This window comes from Pteropus medius, unplaced genomic scaffold, assembly GCF_902729225.1.
Source record: "Pteropus medius unplaced genomic scaffold, Ma_sr-lr_union100, whole genome shotgun sequence".
In the NCBI taxonomy this organism is placed as follows: Eukaryota; Metazoa; Chordata; class Mammalia; order Chiroptera; family Pteropodidae; genus Pteropus; species Pteropus medius.
Window position 1 is genome coordinate 340221 of NW_024350396.1, and position 27810 is coordinate 368030.

The 27810-nt window shown below is 43.8% G+C and overlaps 1 protein-coding gene across 7 annotated transcripts in view; it reads right to left on the bottom strand.

Annotated features, from left to right (window-relative positions):
• Positions 1–27810, bottom strand: part of NLGN4X (neuroligin 4 X-linked) — a 247268-nt gene that overhangs the window by 102721 nt on the left and 116737 nt on the right. For 5 of the 7 annotated variants that reach the window (XM_039839634.1, XM_039839638.1, XM_039839636.1 and 2 more), the window contains 2 exons: positions 4676–4735; positions 1496–1648 (listed from right to left, as the gene is read on the bottom strand). The exons of 1 other annotated variant lie outside the window; for it this stretch is intronic. In XM_039839634.1, the coding sequence (XP_039695568.1) occupies positions 1496–1648; positions 4676–4735 (213 nt within the window). The remainder of the gene's footprint in view (positions 1–1495; positions 1649–4675; positions 4736–27810) is intronic. One more of the 7 variants, XM_039839640.1, reaches the window with a different exon arrangement.

Below are 27810 nucleotides of genomic sequence, written 5' to 3' on the forward strand. Positions count from 1 at the left end.
TCTTTGAAACGGCTCAGTGCAGGGCTCCGATGCTGCTCTTTCTCCCTCCCTACCTCTTTCTTAGAATGGACCTTTTGTAAAAGATCGAGAAACACCATTTCCTGTTTGCAACATGAGTGGCCAAAACCAGGAGCCAAGAGCCCTCGGAAAAATACCCGTAGGTCCGCGGAATTAGCTAAAAGGATTCCACAAAGATCTGGTTCACAGAACTGACGGAGAAAAAGAAAATGAGATAAAGTCATGAAATGAGGAGGCTTTTAGATGGCTCTAAAAATCGACGGGGGAAATACTACTGTAATAAGTATGCATGGCGTCAGGTGGGCACTGGATTCATCGGGGGAGTCACGTCGTAAGTTACATAAATGTCTAATCAATGTGTTATCCACATGAAACTAACAGAATGTTGTATGTCTACTGTAGTTAAAAGATAAATTACTTTTTAAAAAGTCCAGTAGGGGATTTTGAGTAGTTTATCAATGCTCCAAAAGGTACAAGTCTGCAAACATCTGGGAGTGATTTGATTTCTAGGTTAGAAATGCACTCCACGACTACTCACCTGCTTCTAGGCTCCTTGACAGGTGATGTTTTCACTCACCAATGAAAAAAAAAAGCTCAGAAGAAAATTAAAATCAAGTCGAAACCAGGATACACTCGGTAATATTTACCATGTGGAGCAAACGTCTGCAGCCACATTGCTGGTTTGACATAGCTCCTTTAAGTCGTTTCATTTTCTTTTTTAATATTTTCCCGTGACCACACTGCGACATAGAGATCTCACTCTCATAACCACATAGTTGAAAATTCCATTTTCTGCACCATTTCAATGCGTTTTTGTGTTGGAAACAAACATCGTTGCATACGTCTAGGAATAGTATGTTCATAAAGTGTCTGACGGCAGGCAAAACCACAGAAGAAGATAAATCTCAAAATATGACCCCAAAAAGACATATTTTTCCCCACACCCAGCTGGGGAAAAAATGGATTAAACACCAAAGTAATGGAGAATTACCCTCGAAAAACCATGCACTTAGCCAACGTCCTTTTACTGCACATCATAAAACGTTTCAAATTTCTAAGAAGCATGAGGTGGCATTGCATGCAGATGCGAACACCACGTGACCGCACGGCAGTTCACTTGACCACCCAGCAAGTGCAGATAATCCGCTACGGAATTAGCTCTGAGATTTCCCAGCACACGAGAAACTAAACGATGCACCTGCACAACCACAGAAGGAAGCTCACATCTATGGCCGTTATCAACCATTGCCACAGAACCATCCATTACCAAAGTCTTCACAGGCTTCGCATCACATAGACTGGGCCATCGGAAAGTCCCAAAAGGAACACGCGGATCCTCTATGTCAAGCGAGCTCTTTAAAGAGAATCTCCTAGGCATACGAGTAATACAGTTCCAATCCGATCATCCCCACAGCATAGAACACGCGGGGTCCTCATTCCTTCCGGCACCGTGACACAACAGGATGGACTCACTCACCTAGAATCCCCAGCCGGTAGTTAATCGTGATCACGATGACATTCCCGTAGCTGGCCAGAATGCTCCCGTCAATCATGTTGCCTGTCCCCTCCATATACGACCCACCGTGGATGTAGACCATAACTGGCTTCTTACTGTTCTGATCATGGATGTCTGGGGGGAAAAAAAGGGGGGAAGTAAGAAAATACAGTAAAAACCACACTGAGAAATGGACACTAAATAAAGGGCAGAAGACTGATTACGTCCTAGCTTTGACTTGAACCGATCACGTCTGTTTTTGAATTCTATGCGCCTTGATAAGACTACCTAAGGGAAACGGTCAATGTTACGCTATTTTCTACTCGTAGAAATGATATTTTGAGAAGTATACTGACATCTGAAGTAATATGTATGTTTCTGTATATATCTAAAAATGCTTAAAAAAAAAAAAGGATTTAGATGAATTACCTAGTTCCTAAATAGTGCTCAAACTCTACAAGCGGACTTAAATTGAAGGAGCTCATGGCATCCGTCACAAAATACTTTTTCGGCATTTAAGCGTGACATCGACTTCGAAATTATAATTTATTTTTACTGTAACTGCCAACTGCAGTCAAAGGTAAGCTTTACAAGAAACGTCAGAGCAGTAGTCAAACTACAAACTCTCAATACACGATGATGACAACAAAGAACCAAATGCTTAAAAATGATCAACAGAACACAAATGTGTAAAAATGAGAAAAAAAAATGTCCATGCAAGTATTTTTGCTGTGGGTGACTGACTACAATATCCTAACATATTTAAGGGACAAAAAAGAAATAGATGTAATAGAAATGGCACAAAATTCCAACCTCAAGACAAAAATCATGGAAATGCTACATATTTTCACAGGGAATATAAAATCTCATTGGGATCTGTAACCAATGTGTACCCTTATTAATTAACATTTTATTTAAAAATGTAAAAGCAAGGTTTTGCAATGGTCTGTCATGATAAAAAATTCAGAGACCATTTGTCCATTAGTAGAGTGTGCTTTCTGAAAAAATATGATTCAATAACCTGTTTAATGTTAAATAAATGTAACCCTTAGATTTACATGCTTACTTGTAATGTTTTAGATATCTGACCTCAATTATAATTTATTCCTGGATGTATGTGTGTGTGTGTGTATGTATATGTGTATATACACACACATATATATGTATATGTATATATACATGTATATATGCACAGATACACATACTTGTGTCTAACTAATTTAAATTTAAATATCTGTATGCTATCAAAAGAAAATCAAATATACCTAAGTATACATATATCTTTACATATTTCTTTTTCAATAATATTTTCTTATCCTCATTCACCAAGACAGTTTTGAAATATCAGAAAGGAATTTTAAGAAAATGAACCGTCATCATTTGGATGGTGGCCACAAATGAAATGAATTATGAGGCCAATCTCAAAGTGAACTCATTTGTTGTCTGCAGTAAGCATAGAGAAGGCTTCGGAAACCCACTGCTCAGAGGCAGGCACAGAAAAGTGTGTCAGCATGCCCACGTGTCTGCAGGCGTTTAATCCAGAGTAGACGAAGAAAAAAAAAAGCAGCTCTTATTTTCTCATATAAAATCCAAATAGAAAGTAAAAATCTTTCGTTAATCATTTATTCATTCTAGGCTACATGGAGCAGAATGCAATCTGGTGACATTGGAGCTAGCAGAGGTAAGGACGGCCCATGAGTGCCGTAAAATGATGACGACGATGATGATGATGATGATGATGATGATGATGATGATGATGCAGCGGAGAGAGAAGAGTCGGCATACAATCCATGCTGGTCGAACTTCTTTTCCTGGAGAGCCGTGGATTTATATGGAATCAAAGAGGAGTAAGCAATAGATAAAAGGCATTTTCAGGGAAATTTTGACGACTGGCAAGGATAGCAGCTCACAACTCACTTCTCCCTCTCTTTTTTTTTTTTAATTTTATCAAACTTACTGGGGGTGACCTTGGTTAATAAGATTGTATAGGTTTCTAGTGTACAATTCTATAACTCATCATCTGTGTAATGCATTGTGTGTTCAAATTGCCTTTCAGCCGGAGAACCAAATATATTTCGTGATGGATGCCATGAACTCAAGCACCTTCATCTTTTTAGGGTAAATAAGTGGACAGCCGTGCATTTGGCCACTCAGATAGGTGAAATGCGCTGTTTCCTATCATTTGAAGCCTTTGTGGAAACTTATTTTAGACTTGTTTTTTTTCTTTTACACCATTTATTCTGCTGAAGGAGGGGATATAACGTGTTAAGTGGTCGTATGGACGCCACCTCTCTTTCATCTTTAAAAAAAAATCCATTTCCTTCTGGTGGATCACCTGTCAATCAATGTGGGATTCTTCGAGAAGAAAATTTCAAGAGGTAGCAAACATCTTTTGGGGGGAAATGTTTTTGAAACAGCAGTGGTGTGAAAAGAAAGATGGAGAGAGCTCGCTCTTCTGGACCTTTCTTCAATTCTTGGCTATCCCTATATATTTTTTTTCTTTAAATGCTGCTAAAAGGCAGTGCTGAATGAAACAACATATCGTCGATACAAATATACTTTTTCATGTACTGCACTGTGAGCCAGAGAAGATTCTTGAAAACTTATTTATTTTGAAATCAGTGTGTTTCAAAAAGAAAACAAAGTGGAACGCCACCCCCCTGCCCCAAAGTCCCAAAGACCCAAAGGTGTCTCACAGAGCTCTGCAGTTGATAGAAGGAATGAAAAAGACGAAAGCTCCAAATACAGTATGAACTCGCAAAAGGACGTTTGGAAGGAAGGAAAGAAAGTATACATGCACGTTTTAAAATTCCATTTTCTCTTCTTGTGACCAAGCCGAAAAAAGAAAAAAGAAAAAAAAAAAAGAGGAAAAAGAAAAAGGTGGACGTTCCTTGCAAATCACCTTTGTTTACTCCACATGGAGAGACAACCTTTCTAGGTCCCGTCACAAGCAATTGCCTGTCATCTACAGTCATTGAGGTTAAAATGACAGTGGTTTTCAGACAAGAAGAAAATAAGGAAGTACACCGAAGTGTACTTGTTTCGGGCAAGGGGAGGAAAAACAACTTGAAATGGAAAAAAAGACAGAGAACGAGAGAGAGAAATAGATATCAAATCATGCATCAGGGTCGAGGTTTGAAAAAAAAAAACACCAAAAAATACCTTCATCTTCACCACGGTCATTACTGGTTATATCATCTGCGTTTTTCTTTGTGTTGGCTCCTGGGGTCATATTGAGAAGGAAAATAAAGGGGAAAAAAAAAGAGAATTCAAAAACAACAAGTTTGCAAAAAAGTCAGAAGAAAGCGATACCACCCAGCAAAAGAAAAAATGGAAAAAGTCACACAAAAAGTCGAAATCTGTTTACACTTGGGTTTCAAAAAAATAAAATAGGGTGATACAAAATGCACAGAAACATAAAAGATGTCAAGAAGAACAAATTCAAAATGTTATTTGTGAAAAAAAAAAACATTGGATATCCTGTGAAAATGCAGTTCGGGGGTTAAAATGATATTACTGCAAAAAAAAAAAAAGCTAATGTGAGATTAAGAAAAAAAAGAAAATTAAATTATTAAAAAAAAGATTTCCCATATTCTTAAAAGAAATGCATATGAAGTAGTCAATACCCTTCTGGTTTTACATGTAATAATCGAGAGAAATTTTTGAAATGTCACTGATACACTTTGGTTAGGAAATTCCACAATGTACAAAGAAACACATTTAAATAATAAACATGAAAGAACTTTAATCAAAATATCTTACTATTGACATCAGTTTCATGCTTAAGAACTTAAAAACACCAACTTTCAAATAAAAGTCAGCAATATTACTAAGTCACTTTCAATGATGAACGTTCACCTCTCACCAGGGGCTACAGAATACTAGCCCCTTGATCTCTACTATAAAAATACTAAGACTTTGTATAAGTATTTCTTAAGTCAAGATGAAACACTATGAATAATGTTTTCTGTATCTGATACAGCTATTAAATATTACTTGAAGTTCATTGCTATTTGATTTTGTTAAAAATAAATGAATAAAATGAAATCACCTACCTTGATCCTCTCAAACATCTGCTGCATAGGTATTTCCATGTAGACAAAATGTGGGGACAGCGGCTTGACCACAACCACCAAAGACTCCCACACAGGGCGCCATTTTGGTTTTTATATTTTTCAGATATACAAGAGGTCAAAACATTTAAGCTCACTGGCTCAACTGTCTTCTTTTGATAGACAGACACGCTCAGGTATGCATACCCCAGGTTCTTTAAGTCAAAGTGTCTCCATCAGTGAAGGCGGTGTTTCCCTATTATCCTATCTGGTGGTGGGATTTGTGGGTTAAAAGAGAGGGGACAATAGTACCTGTGTCTCAAAATCCTTCTTCAGTTCTAACCAACCCAAAGGACCTCAAACATGCTTTGAAACCAAGACCCGAAGTCAGTGTTGTCGGAGCTCAAATGAGGGCTGAATGTCATGATTTCAGGGGACTCAACGCACTTGTTGGTTTTTGAGGTTTCAGTATCCACTCCCACGGTAGACAATTTGAAGCTGGCCATGCCAGGTAATTGAAGACAGAGCTGGGAAGAGGTGCCTGGGACCCTGGAGACCAGCAGATTACAGGACTCACGTAACCACCCAATGGTGGAGTTGACTCTGGGAGAAAATGATCTTTCATGCATTCTGATACAGTCATTTCCCATTCCTTAGAAAGTGTACTGGGTACACAGGATGCTGAAGTGTTAGTCTATTGACCTCGTTAGCCCGATATCAACATCTATTCATGTCCAGGATGTCAACCTCACTTGAATATCTCAAAGCAAACTTTAAAAAAATTAACCTCCATCAAATTAGCTTGACAGTCTTTTAGGTTGCTTCTGTCAGGGTTTATCTGTCAGTAGAGAAACTATTTCAAAGCCATCTTGTAGACCGAATTTACGGCTGAGTTGTGTAAACAAGTCTAAAGGGAGTGCCTTTCTTAGAGAAATAACGTGGATGATACTACTAAACCGTTTGTGTCAGAAAATAATCTCGCGTTTCTGGGGGAAAAAAATACTCAATTCATTCAGGGAAGATATTCATTTTAAGTTTCTATACAAAGCAGTCATCTCTTTCATTAAAAACGGAAAGATTCTAGAGAAACGAAAGCTGTACTCAAAAGGCAGGGAATGGATGAGGGGAGAGAATTTGTTTCCTGCAAAGCCGATTCCCTCGGAGAAGAGCTCCTGTAAAGTCTGACTCCGCCCCCTCATTGATATGGGAATGCTTGTAAAAATTCTTAATCTTTTAGCAGGAAATGATATGGGACATCTCTTGCAGAGTTCTTTATCTTTTTAGTAAACCTAGTTAAGTTTTCTTCCCTCCTTTCTTTGGGAAAAAGGCCCTCTTCCTCAAATCTTGATAACTGCCCTGAAACTGGTGACTCAGAACTTCTGGCTATTGATAAGGATCATCGGTCCATCGTTAGCAGAAATGGTGTTAGGCCAGGCAGGGCCCTTAGAGTCTGAGGGGGTAGGGGAATTTAGGCCAAAGGTCTTTTTTACTCTTTAAGAAACGTATTAACCAAGCCTGTTTCCCTTTACTCGGTTAAGAGGCAAATCAATAATAGAAATTAATAGATATATGAGTTTGTACCTTCTTTTCCTTGTCTAGGGACTGACGTGGCACTTCAGCAGGAAATCCAAGACCCCATCCTGACTGAATCGGGAAGGGAAAGAGCTCCATGGAACCCCAATAAGCAAGGACTGTGACCCTCCTCAGCAGGAAGCAGATACGGAAGAAGAGACCTTCTGCCCGTAAACATCCATACTAATAATAAGGGGGTTTCGGGTCTGCCTGCAAAGACACTGAGGTCATCCTATCCTAGCAGGGGTCCGCCCTCATCCGCCCACAATTAAGCAAGCCAGAAGGCATTTTTGAACTCACACAAAGAAACCAGTAGGCAGAGAATTAGGTACCACTTTAAGCCAGTCACTCGCACCTGCGCAATGAAGACCCCAACGACCTTCGATTCACCTGAGTCTCGTTATACCATCGTTATAATATGATGCATATGCTCGGAACTTCATTAATATCATTATAACAGACTGAATTCTGGGAACGAACATGCGCAGAACGCAAAATGCTGAATCACTTACTCCCGTCAATCCTAGTTGTCAATCAAGGAAGCCCACCCCTTTAAGAAAAGTGACCGCCCACAGCAAATGGGGATGAAAACCCCAAAGGCTTTGTCACCAGGCCTTTGAGCCATGCTTCTCTTGCTCAGGCCCGCGTCCACGTCTGAGAGTGTAATTTCCCTTCTAATAAAGCTTTTCTTCTCTACTGTATTTCAGAGTCTTACTCAATTCTTCGTTCGAGACATCAAGAACCTGGACAACTCTCTGATAACATTACCACTGCCTTCTAGAAAACACGTAGTCCTCATTGAGAAAGGTCTTCTTCCACTAGGACCCGACAGTTAGAATTAACCTTCCCATCAGCCTGTCCTCACAGCTCAGCCTTCTTCCAAATTTTCCTGCTCTAAATGTATTTTCTCTTCCACGCTACAGCTGGAAGCGTGAACTCTGGCCTGGCTTACACCAAACAAAGACCTTCTGCAAGGTCTGGGGTGAATTAAACGCCGGCACTGTCCCCACCGCCCATGCCCCAAGACCCAGCTCACCCTGAGGACATGAAATTTGAGGAATTTGAAATCATTCCGAGGGCAGGATGAGACGCTGCGGTCAGGGAAACTTCCCCCAACAAACGGAGGGAAGTGTTCGAAAGATTCGTCAAGCTTTCGCAGCGCTTGGTTGTACACGGTCGAGGCCACGTCGCCGATTAAGTGGCACTCCAGGCTGATCAACGGTCTCTCCGATTCGTCACCAAATTCCTTCGCTAACCCAAGTGCGTTTTTTAAGAGCCTCGCCGCGATGAAATTTACATACCAGAAAATCAATTCATCAAGGAATAACATTCCAGATCTCACGAATCTACTTTCTCCCACTCCATCAATTTTCCATTTCTGAGCGTTTCATGGAAATGAATTCATACGACACGCAGGTTTTGCGTCTGGCTTCCTTCCCTCAGCGTGATGGTGTCAAAAGTCTATGCCACGCTGGCGGCGTGCATCAACGCTTCCTTTTATACGGACGGATAATATTTTACTGAAAGAACAGGCCATCGTTTCTTCCTCCAGTGATCTGCTGATGGCCATTCATGTTGCTTCCAGTTGGTGGCTAATGGGAATCATGCCGTGGTAAACATTTGTGTACAATTATTTCCTGTGGACATATATTTTCCTTTTTCTTGGAATGAAATCTAGGAGTGGAATTGCCATTTTATACAGCCCATTTATGTTTAATATTTTAAGAAACTGCCAGGCTGCTATGTAAACCCGGTGCATCATCACCCGGTCCCACTAGAAGCGTTCACAGGTTCTAATCCGTCCACCTGTTATCTACCTCCTACATTTTTGATTATAATCATCCTAATGGTGTGAAATGGTGTCTCGTCATGGTTTTAATATGCATGTAGTAAATGACTGCTAGTGTGGAATATCGTCTGCTGTACTATGTTCTTCGTCTAGTCAAATATTTTGCCCGTTTTAAAAACTGAGTTCTTTGTTTCTAATGACTGAATTGTAAGACGTCTTTACATTTTTAGATACAAGTCTTTTATCAGAAAGGTGACTTGCAAGTCTTTTCTCCCAGTCCATGGCTGGTCTTTGGTTTTCTCAATGGTGTCTCCTGAAGTACAAATGTTTTTAATTTCGATGAGGTCCGAAGTATGCCTGTTTTCCTTTAAAGCTTGTGCTTTTGAGGTATTATCTAAGAAATCCTTCTCAACCCCAAGACCCTGCAGATTTTCTCTTTTTTTCCCCCCTATATTGAAGACCTGCGTTTTTATATTCACACCTTTGATTGATTTTGAGTTCATTTTAGTGTATGTGGTAAGGGTTGAAATTCATCCTTTTGCATATGGATAACCACATGACTTAGAATCATTTATTGAAAATACTGTTCTTTCGTCATTGAGGCTTTTTTTAACACTCTTGGCAAAAGCCGACTGACTTTATGTAAACACGAGGGTTTGTTTCTCTCGTCTTGGGTTATATTCCATTGATTTGTATTCTTGTCTCGGTCACTGTTAACTTTACAGTCTCTTTCCAAGTTTCTCCTGCTTTTTTGAGAGTTTGGTTACATGACATCCTCTACCTTTGCAGACAAATCTTCGAATGAGTTTGTCACTTGAACCCAACCACCCGCTGACATTTTTTACAGAAATTATTTGCCAAACCGCAGTTTTAAATGGATTTTATACAGCAGAGCCTGACCCAGAAACATAATTAGATGTCGCCTTTACTGTTCTATGCATATTTACCTCTCACCATTCTGGATTTTTTGCACTAAACCATTGCAATATTTGTCCTCACAAATAGAACTAATTAAGTGTCCCCAAATCCAACCGAGTTCTTAGAGTATGTAATTTAGCCACAATCGTGAGCTATGTAAACACGGGTATTACAGGACACGGGCGATAAAGATTCTGCTAGAACTCATTCCAGAGCAAACGCATCTTGTGGCTGCCGAAAAAAGCCATCTTAAAATTCGGACGGTCCATTCTTTTTCTGTTTCCTCCTCAGACCTGCCGCTTCTCCAAAAACACCAGAAGAACATCCCTTTACATCTAATAATTACCATCTCGATCAAACCTCATGGGGGAAGTGGTTTTAAATATTAAAGGGGATATTTAAATAACTTCAAACAGACGCAGAGATGTTGCATTATTAAAAATTAAGTAGGACTTTATAAATAAAATATCTCCATGTCCCCATTCCTGCGCACATCCATCGTGTTTTATTTTTTTATACATACCTGTTCTCCTGATGTTCCCCTTTAATGCTTTATCTACATCCTTTTCAAAAGTCACACTATTTAAAGCAATGCTTTGCATCGTACATGGCATAGAAACGCTTTGTGGAGAACTCAGGAAAGACAGACCAGAGTTAGGAGAAAAAAATCAATGGAAGACCCCTACGTGCTGCTATCAACATTTTGAGGCAGGAGAGAGCTCTCATGTGTACCCTTCTTAACATATATTAAGATTGTCACCACTTCTATATACATGAAAACCATCAAATAAAGTCATCTGATAGCATAATGAGAGCTCTCAGAGACATTATCTATGCAAGAATGTAAAGAAATGGTAGAACCAAAAAAAAAAAAACCATTTACAATTATTGCTGTTGATACGCGATAGCATGTTAAAAACGTCTGGACCAGTTCCCATCTTCTTTCGTCTTTTAGGAGGGCAAATTCCAAGTTCAGCTTGGCCTCGTCACCTTAAACACAAGAAGGGCATGTGAATGCTAAGTACGGATTTTGGTCAATGTGGAGGGAGGATGCCGTGTGATGGGTATTGGGTGAGTGAAGACTTCCATGCTCATCACAGATATGTGTGTGATTGATGAGCCCGTCACTGGGCCACAGAGGAACATTTCTCTAACCTCGCAGTCCAGCCCTGGGAGGGGACCAGTGAACATCGTGTGAGTCCCCAGTCCACTTCAGCAAGAAGCCCAGTCGGCTCCACCCACATCCAGACACCTACGCCTTGCTAGTTTATTCTGCTGTGAACCCACTGCTTCCACAAACACGTGCTGATGCTTTAAACCATGCTGGCCCTGAGGGCAACACGCCGCCTGCCCATGGAGAAGGTCAGCCACATCAAAGATGGACTGGCATTGGATGATTTGCGTGGCGGTTGAAAAACAGATTCATTCATTCGTCACCCTGTCCTGGGCCCGGGGGTGCAGTCTGTGATATCATGGTGCTTGCCGGGGACGTGGCGTGTCTGAGCGAGCAGGGAGGGCTCGGGCCAGAAGGGGGAAGGGCAGGGGAGGACACTAGGGACTGAAGGAGAGGCAAGGAGGGTGGGGACGCAAGCAGGACACCTCGTCTGTCACTCCTGCGTCTTGACAATTGGCTGTCAAAGGGATAAGTGCTCCAGACGTACATTTGCACCCGCGTGTTACCTTTCACTGTAATTTTATCGGCTCAGAGAATGTGAACCATAACTCAAGACATGTCACCTGTGGATTCCACCCAGTGCATGTGCACCTGTCACCTACAGAAAACTTCAATGTCTGCACGTGAAGGAGTCGGCAGAGCTCGCCTACTGCTGCTTCTTTTCCTTCTAAAACCAGACTATCCGAACAAGACCGTGTTTCACTCCTCGTGGAAATACGTGTAAGGTTGGGAAGTGCTTCCAACGAGCCTCCAACAACAATGCTTCCCCAGAGCCGGCATCTGGATGAGGGCGCTTACGTCACACGCCATGGCGGGCAGGACAGTAAGATTTGCCGTGGGTGGTGGAGGGTGTTGTTTCGTAACGTGGGGAAAAAAAAATTTTTTTTGTGGTGACCAGAAAGCCTTAGGAAGATTCAGGGGTGACCCGAAACCCTGAGTGTACGTAAACCGATTTCTCCAAAGTCTTCAGTAGAATCACTTTGAAAAAATTTCGGAAAGGCATCCCCAAGTTTGAAGACCTCCGCTGCAGGATGTATAAAGGGACGTAGGATGGCCGAGTTATGGGGGAGGTCTTAAAAGTGCCATACCCAGCATGCGTTTCCAAGCATTTAGCATGTGGCTTACTTAGACGGGCTGGATATCGTGCCACTCATTGCGAACTTGGTAGCAAAATATCCAGCGTGTGGAAGTCACATGACAAATACCTGTGGGGCGAATCATGGATTTTGACCTGAAGATCACACCTACGACAAGGCAGAGGTACTTACATCACCCGTGAATAATAATAATTAAAACAAACAAACAAACAAACAAAAACACCAGTGAGAAAAACGTGGACTGAGCTATGCTGTGTGTATGATTCTCTCAAGTATGGAAATATGGAAATGGACCGTTGAATCCTCTCATGTGATTTTTAGAATCAATATTGGATTGCGGTTTATCATAATTTAAGTTTATCTTGGGTTGTCATCTCAGGAAAATTGAAGGCATATATTTGTGATTACAATAAAAGCAAGGTCTAGTACCTTCTAATTTTCTACTAGTTTAAAAATGTATCATTGTACTAATGGAAATAACAGGGTTTTTTTTTTTTGGTCTATTTTCTTTTTGTCTCTGGCTTTGGAAGACAGACTAAGAGAAAATGTGAATGGTAATTGTTTCTTGTTTTGCCGGAATTAAGGAGAATGGATTTCACACTTTCTTTGGTAGGAATCAAAATAAGTATAAAATTTTATAGGTCTCTGAAATATGGCTGTGCTTCTTATTAAAATCTCAAGTCATTGCATAGCCTTACATTACCAATTATTTGTTGTGAATTTTATTATTAAAATATTTCTGTTCTCAGGAATGAAAGACAAATCCTATTAGAATTTTTAACTGATAGAATATATTACCTCCCTGAACAACATTTATGAGCTTGAGATTAAATCACAATGTATTTAAAAGCTGGAACTAATTTAATATCGAATTATGCTAGAAGTCTTTTATGCATTAATGTATAGAAAGCTCGTGTTGAAAATGAAATGGGCTTTTATTTGCCCCGAGACACCTCTTGAAATGTTGTATTAAAACACACACACACATATAAAAGCTGTGTGTGTGTGTGTGTGTGTGTGTGTGTGCGCGTGTGTGTGTGTTCTCCTTGCCAGGACATTCTAGAAGGTTCTGAGTTCTGTTGCATATACTTAACTGATGAAAAGTTTGTTCTGCAGTCTGAACACAGACTGCTGACGACCGGGTTGAACCTCCATGCCGTGTGTCTTTTGGGGACGATGGAGAGCTGACACCAGTCAGTGGTTCTTCTGTTGCTGTTTATGCAAGAGAGTAAACAGCCCACATCCCAGGTTCTTCCGTCTTTACCCGTCCAATCGCTCGAGTCGCCTCGGCTTGCCGTGTCTGTGGGACTGACCTGGGGGCGTAGCACGCAGTCCTCCCCAAAACCAACATTCACCTAGATTTCTACAAAATCATCCCACTCCTGAATCGTGCATGCCGGAAGATGCAAATCAAATGACCTCTCTTAAAGGGCCCTAAAATCTTTTTTTTTTCCCCCAAAGAATCGCAAGGTGATGCACGCGTTGGGGACGTGGGATAAGTTTTACTACAGATGAGGACATGGGCCGCTTTATCCACTTTTTGACTTAGCGGCAGCTGACGGGTCACATTCGAAATGTTCCTTGTGCTCACTAGAAACTAGAGGATGTGATGACAGAATCTGCAGCCAGGAGAACAGGGACTTACTTAACAGGGACAAACTTAACAGCAGTGGCTCTCGGGCCCCTCTCACTGTGATGACCTACAATGTAACTTGTTTGGTATAGAAGAATCTATTACTTGTTCAAAATATCCCGTGCCCTCTCCGGGGAACTACGATACCTTCCCTACGGGCTAACTTCCGCCTTTGCTAACAAAATGCGAATGAGGCAGACACGTGTCACTTCCGAGCTGAAACATTTTAAGCTGTCACATTTCTGCCAGATTTCCCCTTGACCACCAGACCATCATGTCCCTGGTAGAAACTAACCCTTCCGACCTTGATTTTCGAAAGAAAAGGATGTACAGGACAACCAGTCAGCCCCAAATTGACACAAACTTCAAAAGAGAAAAGTAAACATTGTTACGGCAACCTGCTAAAATTTAGGGGCCTTTTGTTACAGTAGCGCGACTTAGATTAAGTTGACGGTTACAGCTATTTGCTTGTCTCCATGAGGCACACACACAAGCATACACAGACACACACACATACTCCGACATATGCACACTCAGACTGGCACACACACACACACTCGGACATATGCACACTCAGACTGGCACACAACCCCAATATATGCCTCAATCAAAGAGATCATTTTAGATCAGAAAAGTGTCTGATTGCCTAACATGCTTGATATTTGCAAATCAAAGCCAGTGTGATGGCTGTCCCTTGACATGCATGCCTTACTTGCCTATTAGCACCATAATTCTGTTTACCAATTCCAGAAAATCGATGTTTTTGGACTTGACACTAAGCACCGCATGACTACTAGGGGCCTCTAGAAAAAGGCAAAGACTAGATTTCCCTCCAGGTCCTCCGAAAACAACTCTTGATATCTTGTTTTATTTTTAGCCCGTCGAAAGCCATTTGGGACTTCTGACCTGCGAACCTGTAGGATGATGTCATGTTGTTTTAAGCCACTGACGATGTGGTGATTTGGTAGGACGGAAGTAAGCGATGGATACATTCCGCTTGTCTGTTTGTTTATTCAGTCATTTATGCCAATATGGGGTGGTGGGTGTTATTTGACACTTTCCAGTTATCATCCACGACTTAATTTTCTCCTTAAATATGTTCTTGCTTTGGCCGGTAAGAACTCACTAAAGGTGTCTTTGGGGCCATCACTGGGGTTCGTCTCTGGTTTTTACTTTGTTTGCTTGTTTACTACGTCTTACTTTCTGGCACAATGAGAGGCTCCAGGATCATCTTGTATATTTCCTGCCCCGTTTCTAGAATTAGACATTTATTTCTCCAAGGAGCTGAGTACTTCCTATTCGACACCTGCATTTTATAGGCTAAGAAGCTTCAGGAGCTAAAATGAGGGTGGATTGGGCTAAGTGGAGTACAAACTCCTCAGTGACCCAGTTGACATCTACATAATAGGCTTTGCAGTATATAAGTGTGTCTATTATACATGACAACGTAGGATCGAGTGGAAATCACCTCCTCGCTCTCCTTACTCCCTCATCCGGTTGTTCTTCGTAATAATGACAGGTTATTTCATGGTGATCCTATTAATAACGAAACGGCAACGTCGGTGGATACAGTACAGGACACTGCTCCAAATAATACTTTGTAGCCATCTGAAAAATGTCAGGAAGTATCTGTGCCCACACTGTATCCAGATCAGACAACCGCAGCCAAGAAACACTCATGGAAACAGGAAAAATGGTACCTTTTTAGCCAACGGTGAAAACCGTTTTATACAAGGCCATACGTGGGTCTCTGGCGACGTGACTTTGTTTTGCTCGGTCCCCACCCAAATAAATGATAACACGTACAGATGAATAATAAACTGTAGACGGTGTCCTAGGACCTCTGGCCCAGTGAGGGAAAGGAAATCACACCTGAATGACTAGAGGAAGGACAGCTGGTATTTGGGGGAAAAGCAAGAAGTAGGTGTTAGAGACTGTGTGTCCAAGAGGGAATGGAAAAGGTGGAATAGTAAACGGGAAGATGCCTGTTTGACCCGGGGTGCGTCTCTTAATCAGTGAAATGCCATTTATCACGTGTAGCCCACTCGACAGGCAGGGCTGTGGCCCTGAACTTGAAGGAAACACTTGTGTTCTGACTGCAGTCTCAGGCATTGGTGATAAAAGCGATTTTTAAGACATCACAAGCCATCGAGCCCAAGGACTCAGAACCCTTCGGTAACGCTGAAATCATAAAATAATACCCATCTTTATGAAGCACATTCCGATCATCCCATTTCACCTCTGTTTTAATATTCTCACATATTTACGTTAGCATTGTGTTGCTTCAGAAAATAATGCCACGTGGGCATCGCGTGATGGGATTTTCTGTAATACGAAGGCTTAATCCCATACACTTAATGACTCTAAGCCAATCAATTCATTTTATTCTAAATCCATAAAAGCATTTGCTTCAGGCCAAGATGGAAGCTTAATATCTCTCTAGGTGTTTACAGATGTATGCTACGTGAGTTCCGTTTTTAAAAGCATGTTATTTTGAGATCTGCAGACAAAGTCATTGCCAGCTTAATGATTTCATTTCTTTGGTAATTATACGCAATTTCAGGTATTTACAAAAATCTCTCTAGGTTACAGATTTTCTTTTCCATTATTATTGTTACTTTCTCTGGCATAAACAGGGAATGACTCAACGCAGCTTGAAATATTTAAGAGCGTAAAGAAGAGTTCATAAGAAACTGGTAAACAGCGTTGAAATATGTTGAAATGCCCGTCGTTTCCAGCAGGAAGCCCACGCCTGCTCCGATTGTCACAAGTGCTTCCTGGTCAGCATCCCCACCCACCAGCTTGCAGGATTTGGGTAAAACGTTCTCTGTGGAGCCTCTTCTCTTAGAGCGACTTCTCAATACGGCGTCCAGGTAGCATCCCGCGGTGCGAATTCCCCAAGTAAAGTCCCCGGGAAAACAGAAAAAAACAAGGGAACAGCACAGCGTTCCCAGAAGAGCTGACACCCCAAGGCAGTGTCCGGGGTGGGGTGGGGTGCGGATTCTATCAACCCGTCAGCGAGGGCGAAGACACTGCAGCCTCTCAAGGGTCTACACGGGGCACTATCCACCCCTGCGAATTCTTTCATAAAACTGATATCGAGGACCCCGCAGCTCTGCATCCCACCACCGGTCACGGAAAATAAGTATCAGCCTCTACACACCAAGAAAGCTGGGCAATGTGTCCTGACCTCAGGATGGGGGAGAGGTCATCTGTTTATTAGCTGAGAAAACCTCCCGCGTGCTACCTCTCTACTTATGCATCGAAATGAAACAAAACTTAAACTAATCAAAACTCATGGGTAAGCAGGAGGAGGGAGGGCTAGTAGCTTATTGCCAGAGCCGGACGATGCAGGAAGTCTCGGGACCAGAGTCATTTCTACAGGCTTGGCTCCCGTGGAGCTTCGGAGCGTTAATTAATGCCTGCGTTGCCTGAGTAGCGGGCAGCGCTGCCCGCAGATGAGCATGGCGTTAGCCAATGAACTTGAGCCGCTGAACCTACGAAGCACTGTGAAGGGCTTGAGTTTCTAAGGAGCTCCCCAGCTACCTGTGCTGGAGGTGGGTACCAGACCTTCAAGGGACAAGGACTTCCTGGACCTTTGAGAAGGGTAAGGATATCTCGCAAGCCCCTCCCTGTCAGTGGGCACCGAATCTGGGTCCATCCTAACTTGTTCAGAGATGAGGAGAGACGGGGGCGAACAGCACGTATCTTATGGGGCACGAAAGCAGAACAGAAGATAAGCACAGCATCTAAAAGGCTCTGTGCGGACACGTTGATAACCGTTTGCTGTTTTTCATGGAGTCGGAGAAGACGTAGTTTCTTTGGTGCGGAAGCATAAAAAAACGGGCACCGTCTGAGAAAGAAAGAAAGGACAGGTGGTCAAGGCTGGGGCGCAACGTTCTGCTAAAGAACCTCCAACTTGGATACATGACGTGGGAGATGCCGCTCGCTAGATTAGCGGACGTCGTGTGAGATTCTTTCTCGGCCGACTGCAGCAAGAGAGTCTCCTGCTGGCCTTGACGTTCAGGAAGCTGCCATGTACTGAAGGAGCTGCTGGCAGCCACCGAGAAAGGGGGATCTCAAGGCCAGCGGCACAAGGAACTGAATTCTTGGAAGATCGTGAGCTCCAGAAAGCAAGGTGGCCCACTCGACTCCTGGACAGAATCCCTGTAGGATCGAGAACAGAGAACCCAGCGAAGATGGGGCCAGAGTCTCACCCCTAGACTCAGCAAGACAACACATGAGCACTGTCTTATGAAGCCACTACATCTGAGGTCATTTGTTATGCAGCCGTAGAAACCGATACCCGCGGGCGGCCGTGTCTGTCCTTTAAAGGGGACATATCCCTGCTCAACTATTCGCTCTCAAGTTACATAAGGAGCGTGTTCAGCCGGCCCCATGAACTGCCTCGAATTCCAGGTACTGTGAATTCTGTCAGCCAGCCAACGAAGGCAGGACCCGAAGGACTGCCCGCCAGCACCAGCGAGCCATCTGGAGGCCGGCAGTGAGCACGGGCACCGGGCCGGCTGTCACCTGTCCTCGTGCAGAGACAGCTCCTCCGTCTGTTCAAAATACGCCCTTCGGGCCACCCGCATTACTGCACGCCGAAGCGTGCACGGGTGCGTTCCCCTGGAATTCTAAAGCGTCGCTCACTCCGTGAGCTGGCGAACGGCTGTCGAGGTGTCACCAAGAAGGGGCGTAGCCTCCGTCAGGTCCTCCCCGAGCGTATGCGTGGGAATTCCATACAAGCCGTGGACATTTCAAGTTATATCCCGAATCGTGACGTTACTGATCCAGTATCGAATCAGACCAACTCGATAGCAAATGGCGGCGGCCCTGAGAGAGGAGAGCTGTGACCGGAGAGCGTGTGAGCTGTGTCCTCCGTGCTTTGTTTGGGACCTGGTGGGCGCTGTGCCTCAGAATCCTTTCTTTGCCTCCTCCTCACTCTCTACCATCAACATTGGTTCCAACAGCCACCGGCGAGGCAGGATGGACACTCGCCATGTCCCGGGTCAGGTTAATTATAAAGTCTGGGATGACGATGACGGAGGTGGACGGAAGAAGGGAGTCCCCACAGGAATGGAGGCCGCTTTGTCAGCCATACCCGGCGATGCCCTTTCTAGGCTGTGAGGAAGGCAGACGTGGCCGGGACGTCACACCTCGGCAGAGAGGGGGCAATCATCCGCATCCTCGAACGGCACGTCGACGGAGCCGTCGCTGGGGAGGGAGCGAGCGTTCCCACGGATGGCGTGAATCCACAGGGAACGCACATCAGTCACTGAGCAGCTGGCGAGCAATGTGAGAAGCCCCTGTTTCTCCACGTGGTGCTCGCTCGGAAGACTGGACCTCCCCGAGCACACTGGCCCAGGGCAGGGCAGAGTCGCGGCGAGGGTCCCCAGCCAGGCGCCGGTGGAGGCGGCCAGTGCGTTCTCTGCTGCTCAGATGGCACATTCATCACACCAACGGCGGGGGGAGAGGTTCCCTTAAAGGGCCGGTCCTGCACCTGCAGGCGTGGGACTAGCTTTCCATGTAGAGACATGTACAGCATCATTTCGCTGCGATGGAGCTCGTTTAGCAAACGCCACCCCATTTCCTAACAGCGTTCTGTGAACATCGTCCAAGTTCACGCTGGCTCCTGGAAAAAAGGATCTGTTGGTGCCTGCCATCACGCTGTACTGAGGAAGCGTTCAGACAGGGCGGGCTAAGTAAGCCATTCACGGCAGGAACACACTCTGTTGGTCGGATGCTTTCATAGCTTCCACCTGGGATGCTGCATTTTCTTTCACCATGAATGGGGGCAGCGTTCGATTCCGATGCAATTTGCAGAGAGAAATTATCTCTGTAAGTCAAATCGCAGCTATTAAAAATCAATAGGTCTCACGTATTATTATAGTGTTGCATATAGTAAAAGAAGTAACGATTATTTCCAAATAAAATCATTTTGGCCGCTACTTAGTCAAGAGGGAGCTAACGCACTCAACAGTTTTTATGTTTGTCCCCAAATTAGAAAGTGCCATGTTCTTTGGAGGTGTAATACAGTTGGTCTAAATTTCATCCCATTTAACCACAGGTCAAAACACGTATGCTCCATTTGACCCTAATCTTCCGAAAGCGTTTTTAGAGTCCCTGGATGAGGATAATTATACTCATGTGACAACAGCGGTGCCGGCGGAAATGAATTTCAGCTGTGGATCTCTCCACAGTAATTCTACGTCACATGAAATCGCTGTCTTGCCTCCCTCCATGGGCCTCTCGTTCTGCCATGCGATCCACACACACAGACATACACACACGCACCCCCTTCCGTTTCAGGTTTCCAGTGGCCATCAGCCCGCCGCACACAGGTCAGAGAAAGGTCAGCGACTGTACTGTCTAAGGCAAACACGCCCCACAGTGACGGAAACAGGACGGCCAGCAAGCAGCTCAGCACCTCACTGAGCACAAAAAGCTCTCCAACTACACGAAGCTCTTGAGGTTCACGTGTCCTTCTTCCTCCCAACACCTCGGAAGGTCACGTCCAGCCGGAAGGAAGGATCCATTTGCCTACCTCATGACTACAATCCTTTTTCCCCTGGGATGAACCCTGTGGACGCACACCACCCATGGATCCCCTAAATTTTCTCAAATGCCAACACTCTGCGATCGTGTATGGCGGACGCAGTGATTTTGTGGTTCATGACCGATTCTTCTTTTACTCAGCCAAAATGAAGAGTTCTGACAACGAGCTATAACTTGAACTGGGCACTTTCATGCTCAGGAAGGTAAAGAAGGGAGGGCCATGCGATAAACCTTATCTTAAGAGGTTTAAAACGAAGCAGAACTGAATGTCACGCCATTGGCCACTGTTTCGGTTTGGTTTGTTTAGGCCGAAGGAAGAGCTGACCTCCCCTCGGATTTGCATGAAACGGGTGTTAATCGGACGGCAAACGCATATGCGGAACATGCCGTGTTGCTCTGAATCTGGACAATTGGGAAGAGATGACAGGATTCAGGGCAACAACGCGTTAGCATCTTTTAGCCAGACACCATGAGTCGGCGGGCGAAGATTGTAGCAAGTCCACTGTGAAGATAAATTCCAGCATGAACCGAACACGTATTACTTTGGATAGAAAGTGAGAAAAAAAAATATTTCGCAAGTCACCAGCAAAAGCAGGCTGTTGACAAAAGCCAGCAGAAAGAGATGAATGGCCTCTACCTCCCAGCAAATGTCAGGGGTAATTGCATCAGCCTAGGGAGAGACATATTCCTCGGCCACTTGGGAGTGACTCAGCGATGCTCTGAATATGTTTAATGACACAGATTTCATGAAGCGAAGCACCACGGGAAAGCAAAAACAACAGTAGAAGAGACGTGACATCTAATAGGTATGTGACCCACGGTGCCGATGTCCAACACCAAGGTTACTTGAACAAATAGATGACATCGTCGCAGTGTCCCGTTGGAAGGCAGAAAGTATGCCCAAAAGCAGTTTGGTAATTTTGAGGAACACGCCTGTGGAGTTGGCTTCTGCTGCTCTAGGAACCTGGGCTGCAGGATAAAGGATTCGGGTTGCTATCTGCAGGTAGCTGGGCTTTGCCGAATCCGCTTCACCGGGTGTAGACTACGTCGAAGTCACAGGACTGTAAATAATGCTCTTGACCGAGAGGACTCCGAAGACCAGAGAGGGAATGTAGAGGAGAGACGACAACCGTGAAGAGGCTCAGCGTCACTCCGCGTGAGACTCGATGGCAATGAATTATATTATCAGGTCATTAAGTAGATTACGTTACCACGTGCTTTTAGATCCGTTCGTTCCTATTTAAAACCATGAAGACGCGCATTAGGGATGCGTATGATGGATCACGAGTTTTAGGAACATGTCATCGTTGTTAGATAATCGGGTTAATTTAACTCCGTGCATCACCGTTTAGGCTCAAAGTTCTTATTTGAATAAAATGGACTTTTTTTCTGATACTTGAGTACCTTTCTGTGCGCTAAGGGGAGATGTTACATAAATTGAGCCACCGGAAAAAAAAAAGAAGTAGAAAAAGTCTTTATTTCCAGATTAGCACAATGAATAGTGAAAATCAACAATCAAACGCCTCCGGATGAGCCAAAAATATCAAATTTTACTTAGAGACAATGTCAGCTCCTACATAAAAAGTTTTCAAGTAATAGATTTGATCAACTCATCTTTGCATGGTAAAACTTGTATATATGGGGTAATGAACATTTCAAATTTTGAAATGTAACAAAAAGATGTTATAGACACATTGAAATTGACGTAGCTTTGGGCAGAATTTCAAGTGTCATAATCATACTGTTAAATGTGTACCGACACACACATATACACACATGCATATATATAGATGTAATAATTGAAGTACTATGAATTCGCATATAAACCAAATTACAGTTTTCACCTCTAAGACAAATTTGTAATAGTCACCATTCGATGTACACGATGTGTTCAAGGTATTCAACGGTGTGACTAAAAAAAGGAATATATATTTACTAAATTTCCTAAAAATAGATCATTAAGATGCCATGAAAATTAATCATCTGACCAAAAAACAAAAGCAATGGAATAATGGAGGAAAATAGTTATTTTGTTTAAATCGTATTATTCAAATCACTACTTGCATATTTTTCACTTTTATAAAAACGAGCCATTCATTGTTAGGAATTGTTATTTTTAGCATCATATGCGCAAAGGGAATAATATGTGTTTAGGGGAAGATATATCAAATTAATAGTTATTAAAAAATAAATGACTATTCCTGGGCAATAAAGAACATTACAGGTTCACCTATATTTAAAATCATTAAACACGATTAAACATCCCAGATAAATTATGAGCGCTGTAGGATCGCGTCAGTTATTTTGTCTCTGTAGGCACTCTGAAACGCTCTGCCAACTGCGTAAGCTGTTTCCATAGAATAAGTGAGACTATACAGCAGAGTATGATGTGAATTTACTATGATGGATGTGTTTGCCTCTGGTAAAGGATGAGTCATTAAAGATTTCGTATAAGCCTTATCCCACAATACCTGTCCTTTGATTAATCATGGAGGTATTTTTTAGCAAAGAAAACTCAAGGAATCCATATGAGACTATGGATCGAAGAGAATTAGAATTTTGGAATTAGCTCCGAAGTACGCAGTGGAACGCAGCACGCTCAAGAATGTGGGCTGGGATGACTATTGTGTATTTGGGAAAATTCCAGAAGGGCAGTGAATAGCATTTGATTTTGCTGTCTACCTGTGACATGGAAAGTCGTGGCATAGATGATACCGTCTCTCTGTTTACAGGGTGCCACAATTTCCTGGTGGAGTAAAGGAAGCCAAAACCACCATTCATGGGGATAACATCGAGCCCCACTGACGCTGGTTGGAGGGTCACGGCACAGGAGATGCACAGAGCGCCCCCAGACAGTTGCAGCCCACACTGGTGACGTCGTCTTTAATTTTTCATGATCGGGCAAAACTTACAATCAGCACCTTAAAACATCTGTGTTGCCTCGTTCTCTGATTGTGTGCCCCACACAGGCTGGCAGTTAATTACATATTCTCTTATTCTCTAATTGCAGTCTTATTCCAAGATTTGCGGGTCCTCGTGAGCTACACCGCAAACTACGCTCCTGTCACAGCGGCTGCCTGACCTGCGAGATGCAAAATGTTTCAACAAAGACTTTCCGCCTCACCGTAATCGAATGTCCCAGGCTGTGAAGAGGACAAGCCAAACATTAGCTGAGACACCGTGGATCTCGACTGAAAATGACGAGAACTTAAGCCAGCCACTTATTTACTGAGAAAAGACATCTATTTTTGCTATTTCCTGTTTAAGTACGGTTCTGCTGTCCTATATTGTTTATTCTTTCGTTAAAATGATTTTTTTTTCAACGTGGCACAAAGACTACTTGAACAAAGTATCTAAGAGTCTATCAGTCACCTGACTGATCAGCTATCTGCCTTGCTCTCTGTATTCTTGAGCAGAAATTGAACAAATGACAAATGTCTTCCATCTGTGTCGATAATTAGCTGCGGCACCACTGTAATTATGGAGAACACAAAAAAACACATTCTCATTTCTTTCTCTTCTTCACTGCTTTAGTTTCAAGGATCGGCATGATTCATGTTTTCGGGCACATTCTGAAAGCTGTCGTAATTGACGTGTGGACAAGTACATGCAAAGAGGCAACATGTTAACTCTTTTTGGGCCCTAAGATGCTCCACTGAGAAACACTCAGAATCCTGTGCAAATACGTTTGTTCTCTCTCATTTCCAAGACGAGGACAGTGACATCGAGTCTTTCTTAGAGTTCTAGAGTCATGGCATTGCAAATATCTTCCATTCCCACATACCAGCCTTTGTTATGTTAATATATTTTTAATTTTCCACTACAGCTGATATCGAATATTATTTTATATTAGCGTCAGGTGTACACTGTGGTGGTCAGATGCTTACGGAACTTAGGAAGTCTGGGCCCCACCTGGCACCACATGCAGTTATTACTGTAGTATTGAGAATATTCCCTAAGCCGTACGTTTCACGCCTCGCTCTTCCTTCTCGGCAAAATCGTGATCCCGCTGAAGTCTAACTTCCCTGCAACTTTGCCAGTGAGCACAGGCGAGAGGAAATGTACATCCTGTCATCTGGTCTCACCCTAAATTCGTGACTGTGAGTGAATGTGCAGTAGGTTCAACCAGGAGATGGTTCTCCAGGTCCTTTAATGCCTGTCCCTCGAAGCCCCGCTAAAGGACCGAAGCCCTCCCCTGCCCCCCGTAATCTGCAATCCTTCCGGTCCCCATTCTCACTGCTGCTCTGTGAGCTCGCTTCCTAGAACATGGAAAAAATGAACAGTCTGAAGAAGACATCCAGCAACCCACGAACCCGTTTACCCACATGCCAATAAGTACCTCAACTTCTGTCCCCCACGCCTGGCACCGAAGGTAAATGGCAGGGATGCTATCTAAGGCTACCGAACCCCATCATCGACTCTTTCCAATCCAATAACTAAACAGCCTTCTCTGGCTAGATCACAGTCGTTTTCCTCTTGTGGTGTGTTGTGCGATTGTTCAGAGTACGTTCTCTTTCTTTGTATGGGAGAAACATACATCCGTTTGGTGGCGGGCCTGGCCGTGACACCTCCTGGAGAAAACACAACTGCTTCCCCTCCATGATTAGATACACCTGTTGCAGTTGCTTTGGCCCATGACACGTGAATGGAAATCGGGTGCCATTTCTAAAAGGAAAGCTTGAGGAGTCTGCTGTGGTTGTGCCACGTCTATGTCCCATCTGCCTCACAGTCACGAAAGGGCTGCCTGCGTCCTAGAATGAAGAAGAGATGGAGAAGAGGTGCTGCCAATCCCTGAGTGTGAGAGAGAAAGAAATCTTGGTGGCCACACGTCACTGACGCTTCGTGGATATTTGTTAATGCAGCGTAACTTAAATGAAACTGTTACAACATCCCTCTAAGATCATCCATCCTAAAAGAAACATAGTAATTCTCTCCTGGGTCTGTAGATCCCTCCAACTATTGCGCCCTTGCTCTTTCACGAGAAAACTCCTCCCATCTCCTGCCCACACACATGACTCCAATTCTGCCGCTTGCCGTGTCCATTAAAACACTCCAACAGGGTTCATGCCCCTGGCACTACTCTGTTAAACCTACCTGTAACCCCAGCTGCCTCAGCCTCTGCCTTCCCCTCTCAGGCATCTCATGCTGTCTCTCGCCTTCAACGCCATTGACATTGACCGGTCCGACGTGTGTCCCTTCAGCCCCAATCCTGCCCCTGCCCTGCAGACTCTGACAGCCGCCTGTCTACGGGAGTGAGATGCTCACACGGCAGGTGCATTTCACGGCAGGGATGTTTGAAAGCCAAACTTTCAAGCTTCGGGACTCGCTGTGCCAGCACTTGGTCTGTTTGTGGGTGACACATTCTTCCCCGTGCTTAGGTCAAAAATGTTGTGCCCTGCGTTTTGTACGTTCCACATCCAAATGAGTGAATCTTATTTAAAAATATATATACATATATATATATACATATACACATAAGGAATGTAAGCACTTCCTCCCGGCCCTACTGCCCCGCCCCTCATCCTAGACGTGCAATCTTAGTGCTCACACTGAGTTCTGGGTTCTTCCGACTGGTCTGCCACCTGCTTTCTGCTCAAGAAACAGCTAACGTGGTTCTTTCGAATGCATCTGGCTTGTCACCCCTTCTGCTGAAATCTGTCTGTTGTCTTCCTTTTGTTTCAGAATTAATCGACGTTCTTACTGGCCTCGTCCCGCGTGGCTCCCTGTCATTCATTCGCATCCACTGCGTCTTCCCCAGCACGGCGGGAATGTTCGCATCTGGAATGTTCGCATCTCGGGGTTAACCTGCTGTTTCCTTCTTCAAGCTGGACCCAGCAGATAACCTCCGGACATGCTGCTTTTGTTTGCCAAAAACATAGACTCTATTCTTTGTAAAAACAACAACAACAGCAGCAAAATTCGTATGGCTCCAGAAACACGCCCTCAAGGATTTGGGGCCTCCATTTTACTTTCCCATTTCTTGATTCCCTGACGTTATTTGTTTGTTTTGTTTCTAAGGCTGCCTTTTTAAGGTATTTACACTTCTGATTAAAAAAAAAAAAAAAAGTCAAAAAAAAATAACCCGATAGAAAAATACCTGCCGTTTTTAACACTGGATTCGACTCTATGGTCACCTGAGAAATAAAGTAGGCGGTTTATACAAACTACAATCATTCTACGATTCAGGACAATACTCACTTTTGAGGGACACTCTCTGGACCCGGTTTCTCATGCACCGCCCTGATGGATCGGAAGCGGTTTCAGGGAAGTGCCTGTGTTTTCACACGGCATTGAAGAGTGTGTGGAGTTGGACGTTGACGTTTTGCTTGCCCCGCTCAGGGCTGTCACGTCTCTCTCGTGTTTTCTTTGTCCTCGGAGATTTCCTTTCCTCGTGAACACCCTGCCCGGTTCACCCGTTCGATGTCTTCTCGTGTCTGCCACTTGCAATTCTTCCGCTGCCATGTTCTCGGCCCCCCTGCGGCCATCGCTCTTGACATCCGATTCAGGGTCTACCTGTTGTCTCCTCTACTTTCTCTTCTGCAGATGCCCGCTGTGTTTTTTTTTTCCTTGTGGCCTGATCGAGTTTTACATTCCCTTTCACTGTTGAAATACTGTTCGACATAACAAACAAGGAAATGTATGTGATTCTGATTAAGTGAAACCTCAGAAGGCATGTATGACTCTTTCATTTTTTTTTATTAAATGTATAGGGGTGACAGTGGTTAACAACATTATGTACACTCCAGGTGTACGAGTTTACAGCACATCATCTGGGCCTCACTGCCCACAGTCTAGTCTCCTTCCATCACTGTGTATTTTACCCCCTTTACTCTCTTTGTCTTGTCCCTAATACCCTTCCCCTCTAGTAATCACCCTTCTGTCGTCTGTATCTGTGAGTCTGCTTGTTTGTATGTTTTGTTCCTTCGACCTGACCAAATCCTTTGCCCAGGAAGACACACAGATGGCCAACGGGTATATGACAAGGTGCTCGGCATCGCTAGTTAAACGGAAAGACAAACGGACACAAGTGATTTTGTAACCATCACTTGCCAGCTCATCAATGTCCTTGGCAGTGTCCACCCCTAATGGGACAAGGCTTTCCGGTGACCGACAGCTTCCTTCATCACGCACCACGTCTGCTGTGACTCCGTGGTCTTCACGTCCCTCAGCAATGCCCCTTCTCCTTCCATCTTCCCTTCTTACTCGTCTTTTTCTTCTTGCTTTGTTCCTTCTCTTCCATGTAAATTGTCACCACTATTCTTTTCATATGATGACACCTTGATCTCAAAGTGGGGACGCATGCCACCGCCCGCCCCCCCCCAAACACTTGTAATCAAGGTTTTGTCTTCATACATGTCTTTATTCCAATCCTGCCATCGGGCTGAGCTCACTGGACTAGAATTCCACTGCAATGCTCCACACTCCTTCCGAGCCCACTCACACGCCCCGTCACGGCGTCTCTGCCGGCACCTGCCCAGGCAGCTAGGGATACACGACGTGGTAC